This window comes from Gymnogyps californianus, chromosome 3, assembly GCF_018139145.2.
Source record: "Gymnogyps californianus isolate 813 chromosome 3, ASM1813914v2, whole genome shotgun sequence".
Classification (NCBI taxonomy): domain Eukaryota; kingdom Metazoa; phylum Chordata; class Aves; order Accipitriformes; family Cathartidae; genus Gymnogyps; species Gymnogyps californianus.
In genome coordinates this window covers 38890228-38896733 of record NC_059473.1, presented here as the reverse complement: position 1 = coordinate 38896733, position 6506 = coordinate 38890228, and the positions used below count along the sequence as shown (strand labels likewise).

The 6506-nt window shown below is 42.2% G+C and overlaps 1 protein-coding gene across 1 annotated transcript in view; it reads right to left on the bottom strand.

Annotated features, from left to right (window-relative positions):
- Window positions 1–605: 605 nt before the first annotated feature.
- Window positions 606–6506, bottom strand: part of SRD5A2 (steroid 5 alpha-reductase 2) — a 30269-nt gene continuing 24368 nt past the window's right edge. Inside the window, exons 2-5 of the mRNA XM_050894369.1 lie at window positions 5910–6073; window positions 3276–3377; window positions 2073–2223; window positions 606–1488 (exon numbers count right to left, since the gene is read on the bottom strand). Coding sequence (XP_050750326.1) covers window positions 1422–1488; window positions 2073–2223; window positions 3276–3377; window positions 5910–6073 — 484 coding nt within the window. The 3' untranslated portion in view covers window positions 606–1421. The remainder of the gene's footprint in view (window positions 1489–2072; window positions 2224–3275; window positions 3378–5909; window positions 6074–6506) is intronic.

Below are 6506 nucleotides of genomic sequence, written 5' to 3'. Positions count from 1 at the left end.
CCAGCCTCAGCTGGCTGCTCTGCTCTATGGTAATGAAGACAATTAATAATACGAGCAAAGAAGGGAGGGTGTGCCCAGAAGGAGGAAGCCAGCGTGAGCAGGACTTGGTAAGCAACATCACAGAGACTTGTTTCTGCAAACAGTAAGTTATAGGCTAGCACAGCCCTGTGTTTTACATAAATTTTATTGTGTTTTAGAGAAAACTGTGTACAGTCAATCAGGTTACTCCAGCAGCAGGTAGTATGTTTAGTATGTGTGGTCTGGTCTTTTTTTTTCCAGGTACTCAGCATAATTCTTAGCAGGATTTTATGCTCTGAAGGGTAACTAAAACTATGAGCATCCATGGGGACGTCTCTTCCTATTGGGGTTAATGACATTTTTGGGAAAATTCCTAACTATATTCTGAAATTAAGAAGAGACATCCTGTGTTTTTGTGAAAATTCAGTAATATCTCTGTATCATTTCCTAATATGAGTATCTGAAAATGTTCTCCGTAGACAAAATGTACCGCCAGTGCTGGAGAACATTTTCTTCAACACAGAGCTTTTTATTATAATTTTTGTCATACATCACCATCTCAAGTATTTTTATGAATAACAATTGAGTGTTTTTGAGTGGACAAATTTTTATTCTGAAAAGAGCTCTGGATTTGCAACAGAAAAAAAATCCTAATGGAGCTGCAATTGCTTTAACAAAGTAAATTTAAAAAAAAACTCTCATGGCTGAAGATTAATCATCTGACAGTGAGGAGATTATTGCTTAAGGAAGGAACACAGACACTGTGCTTGTGAGTGCCAGCTTAAGATACTTCTATCTCCACATACTTCACATCGCCTCTGTGCCATGGCACACTGCTCCCAGCCTTGTGCTGGCACAAGTAATCCTCTTGTTGCATTATGGTTCTGGGAGCTCAGCTGGCTTTTAGATGCAAAATAATGGGCTGAGTTATTTTCCTAGCAAAGGAGACCCCTACTCCTGTTTAAAGTGTGGCAACACCTAGGGCAGTGCCGGCAGAGCGAGGGCACATGTGCTATGGTATGGAGGCAGGAAGAAGCAGCTGCAGAAGTGCTATAAATTGGAATGGCTGCTGAAGACTCTCTGAAGTCATGGGCTTACTTTCTACTTTTCTGCATCAGTTTTTCGCCAATGCTTTTTCTCTGATGTCAGTGCAGTTATATATCCATTTTCCATAGGTAGAACTCCACTGACAAGCAAACATGTTGTTTGGGGAGTCCCTTTGCCCACAACTATCTGCAATTTCCCCTGTAGTCAAAACCAAGAACTTCAGTTCCAAATTACCTTCTTGTTTGTTACAACCCCAGGTTATCATTTGTACAATTAATTATAGTCAGACCTAACATTAAAACTAGGAATTGAAAAAAGCCCTATAAAAACAGAACACAGAGTCCATATTTCAATCATTAAAAAACAAAAGGAATCAAGGCTTTCCTTGATTTTGGATAGTCCGTAAATGTCTTGAGATAGTACCTGAAAGAAAATAAGCAAGAGAGTGAACCTGCATACATACAAGGAAACTGCACAGTTTCAATACAGCTCAGCTGAGGAACCTTAAAACTCCTCCAAACTGCCTTGCTTTGTAACCTCTGTGTGTTACTCTGCAAAAGAGCATTCCAAAACTATTTACACCAGGTTATTTAATTAAGTGAAAGCTGATAATACTGTTAAGGTTCTAACAGACCTAAAGTAGAAACTTTAGGAATTCAGAGCAGGGGACCGTATCTACTCCAAAGGACTGCAGAGGTTGCAAGGGAACCCTTAGGAAAGGTTCAGATTTACAAGGCTCAGTGAAAAGAGGCTTTAACACAGCAGAAGCAGTGATGTAACTCGTGTCAGATTAAATGACTATCAATCAGGCCCACTTGACTCAACAGGGGCTCCAGCCGACTGCCTTACTTTCACCCAGTCACAAATAAGCTGATACACTTCTTGTACATCATATTAAATTTCAATTTTATCTGGAATCCTGGCTCTGTTCCTCTGCCCCTCCCTGGTATTTTGCAAACTGCACTCCAAGAGCAAGCAGCAGCATACGACAAGAAACAGTGTGATACCTGTGATGGTGATAAGCACGTGGCCCGATGCAGCAAAGAGTAAAAAAAGCAAAGGCGAAGGCTGGTAGGGACCAGGTTGCTATGGCAAAACCAAACCATTCCACAATTTCTCCAAAGTAGTTGGCTCCAGAAACGTAGGTGAACAGTCCCCCTGCATTGACAGACAAAATATTTAATTTTTACAGTCATCTCATGCACGTGGAAAGTTCTTTCCCATAAAGTCAGCAGCAGAATATGCTACCTTTCTTATTCAGAGCCCATAACAGCAACCTAAACCCACTGCCCTGAAGCCAGTGGAGCCATGCCAAAGGAGGATCTTGTACAAGACTCTTGTACAAGTAAAAGAATCAAAGGTGATTCTAACCCAGAGGCTTCCAGCACTTTCACAATCATTTATTTTCATTTATAAAAGAACTTAAGAAAGCCTATTATTAGATTTAAAGTAAAATTATTAACATTAGTTAATTCTCTTCAGGCCCTAAAAAATATTTCGCAACTCCACTACCTTTGGGTGGTGCAAAATCTGGATCTCAGTTTTGCATCTTAGCTAATCACAACATCTACAAGAGGCACGTAAGTATTGGAGGTGAGAAACTCTGGGGGAGAGATATTACCATGCATAACAAGCCAGCAGAAGGAGTCGACACCAAAACCAGGAAACTCCTGGATCCCCATCCATATTGCTCTACAGAGCTAGACATTTCCTGGTTCACCGCTCTGGCCCATGCCCACTCTTCTTCACCAAGCCCCACCTTGAAGGAGATGGAAAGGAAATTCTGCACCTTGCATCCTTGGTGTTATTTTTTCCCCTAAAGTTTACACTTTGAATCTCCCTTTTGCAGTGTAAGAAGTCCACTCCTTCTTCTTCCTGGGCATGGAGAAGAATATTTCCTTCTTTGCAGCTGCCTTTTACAAGGCTAAAATCCTCTTCCTGTGTCCCACTTCAATCTTCTCTAAATTACCCAGCCCATTTCCTAAAATCTCTCCTCTCAGCTCATGTTTTCCAGATATTCTTGTTGCTTCTCGTGGACTGTCTGCAGCCAGCTCACGCTAGTCCCTGCAGCTCAGAGGGGCATCTGGGCCAAGTACCTGTGCGATACTGGCATCTCTGCTATTATTGTTGGTTTGCTGTGAATTCAGTCAGAAAACATTATCTATCCTGCTGCCCTACTTCTGCCAAGGAGGTGGGGGATAAGAATATACCTTGAGGAATCTTGTAAGTGACTTCCCCAGGTTTCCTCAGCTGGCGCAGCAGGAGATCACTGTGAATGTTGATTCCCATTCCCAGCAGAAATAAGAGGAGGCCTAAGAAACAAACAAGAAATGGATTAGAAAGACAGCTCTGCCTAGTTATCCCCACTCAAGCACATATGTGAGGTTTATCTTTGAAGCAGGCAGACAGGAGACCTAATGTGAGGTGGGTGGATTCTTTTTCAAATCAAAAGATGTGCTGCTACTAAGAAGGCTACTGAACTGGAGAAGCATAGGTGACTGGTGACAAATAACCCTATATCTCTGTGTCAGTTGTGGGATCACAGTCCTCTGGGATCACCTGCATTGGTGTCCTGGTTTCAGCTGGGATAGAGTTAATTTTCTTCCTGGTAACTGGTACAGTGTGTTTTGGATTTAGTGTGAGAATACTGTTGATAACACCCTGATGTTTTAGTAGTTGCTAAGTAGCACTTAGGATAAGTTAGGGATGTTTCAGTTTCCCATGCTTTGCCAGCATGCAGGTGTGCAAGAAGCTGGGAGGGAGCACAGCCAGGACAGCTGACCCGAACTAGCCAAAGGGATATTCCATACCATAGAACGTCATGCTCAGTATATAAATCAGGTGGAGTTGGCCAGGAGGGGCGGATCGCTGCTCGGGCATCGGTCAGTGGGTGGTGAGCAATTGCATTGTGCATCACTGTTTTTTTTTCCTTGGGTTTTATTTCTTTTTTTTTTCTTTTTTTGTGTTATATTCCTTTTCATTACTATTATTATTGTTGTTGTTGTTATATTATTATTGTTGTTGTTATTATTATATTTGATTTTATTTTAGTTATTAAACTGTTCTTATCTCAAGCCACAAGTTTTACTTTTTTTTGATCCTCCTCCCCATCCCACTGGGAGAGAGTAGGAGTGAGCAAGTGGCTGTGTGGTGCTTAGTTGCCGGCTGGGGCTAAACCACGACAATTGGGTAGCTTCAGTGTAGAGAGCAACTCTGGACAGAACGATGATCATCCTGAGCACACTGTTTTGTCGATGAGACCAGAGGACTTTCAGCTGGTGTGAGAAAAAGCTGAACTTCCCAGCTGGCCATAGCCACCATTTATTGAACATCAAGGGGGGGACACAAAGTACCCAGCTGACACTGCTGGCTGATGGCAGCCAGCCACGGCTGTGGACATTACTGCAGAGTAACCACTGAGCTGTAGGCAAGTACCATTACTCTCATTTTACAGCTGGGGAAAGAGGAGCACAGAGAACACAAACTTGTCCAGCACATCACCAGAGCCGGGAAGGGAACCTACATCTCAGCGCAGCTCAGTCCGCTGCCAGCGAGGCTGCTTGGACAGAGCTATGGGCATGCACATGGAGCAGTTACTCGCTGAAGGATGCTGACAGCTTCTGGCCAGAATAATTCATTGACCATACTCCATTTAGCTGAAAAACTAGAGGCATTTGATTGAGAAACTCTGCAGGTGACATGCCCTACATTTCATGCCACATTAGACACTGAGAAAACCACCTCTGACAATGATTGGGAAGCAAGGAAAGAAATCGAGGTGGTATATGCTACAAAGTACAGAAAAAAGACTAAGTGCTGATAAAACCTCAACACTTCCAGTAGCAACAGAAAGTTGGTAAGAGTCCGTAGAGCAAGAATATACTGTTTGTTTTTTATTTAATATTTCAAGTACTGCTAAATCTGATTTCCTCTTTTTTAATTATTTATTTATCATGCAAATTATGTGATGTGGTGTTTTCTTTGTTGGGTATGGGAGCTCTTACTAAACAATGTCCAGGATTTTTAATATGTGATGCTGTCTTAAAAGACTGAACTTGCATCCACAGTCTGAAACAGGGTACAGAAAGTATCTTGGTTATTTTGTACTTGTCATATCGAAAACGTTTCCTCAGACCTCCATGTTAATCTTCATTTCTATGTGTGCATTTAAAAAACATCCTCTGTGCAGCACCAAATGTGTAATGCCACCTAGCTGCTTTTGCTCAGCTATTCTCTCAGGGATTTTACAGGGTGAAATTCAGCCAGGCTATTAAGTTATGGAATATAAAGGAACCATATTAACATACAACCAGACTGTGCATGATCTCTAATCTTTCCATGTGCCTTACACAAGAAAAAAGAGCCCTTTGTATCTAAAGCCTCATTTATGCTGGGGTTTTGCCCTTCTTTTCTCTCTCAGTTGGAATAGCTGCATCAAGTGCAAAGCTCCCTGGCGGGGAAGAGAAAGCCACGGTTTGCACTTGCCACAGCCACTGCTGGGTGGACACTTCTGGCTGAGCAAGGGCACATCCCTGTTCAGCTGAGGCCTGAGATTGCATCTCCGCAGCCCGTAGCGGCGGGAGGCTCTGGAGTGGTGTCAGTAAAACAAGGCTGGTGATTTGAGACCAGCACATAACATCATATGCCTTCAAAGGTGGCTGCCTAGCAAAAAAAAAAAAAAAAAAGTCACTGCATATTTATTTATCTGGGCCAGCAGGCAGGTTTTATGCTGATTTCCATCACAACTGATTTGACTCACATGTTCAGTGAAGATTAGGACATAATTCAAAATGCTTACAAATTGCTTGGAGATTAGATCTTGGGAATCCTGCAGCTGTAATTACCTGATGTAAATCTGATGTCGGTGCACCAATCGTTTGGATATTCAGCGCAGTAAATCAGGTAGTACCCCTGAAGGAAGCCATTATAGATACAGAATAATGTGCCAAAGAAAAGCAATTGCAGTGGGAAAGGTCTGCCTCTAGTGAAGAAGGGGTAAATAAATGTCCTAAGGTAGATAAGAAAACAAAAAGTCAGCACATTACTCATTATAACATTGTATTTGCAGTTTCTCTGCTGTAGGAAAAAAAACTTTAACAAAACACAAAATATAAAAAAGGTCAATAAAGATCAAAAAAATGGAAAACAACTGTAACAAAATAAGATCAGCAACTAATGAGAACAAGAAATACTGCAGATACCCACATTTTTCTGGTCCTTCAGGACTGAACACAAGGTGGGAAGCTAGAAATCTCATCCAGAGTCACTGCTGCCTTGGGAATGTCTCTCTGCCTTCCTTCTCCCTTGTTGGTAAAATGAGGAACTCGTGCCTACAAACAGCATTTTTGTTTTAAGACCTTGGCTGCCCTTTGCTGTAATGGGCCAAGCTGCAGAGGATGCTGCAGAGGGCCGAGAAAAGGATGCTGTGGAGGCACATGGGC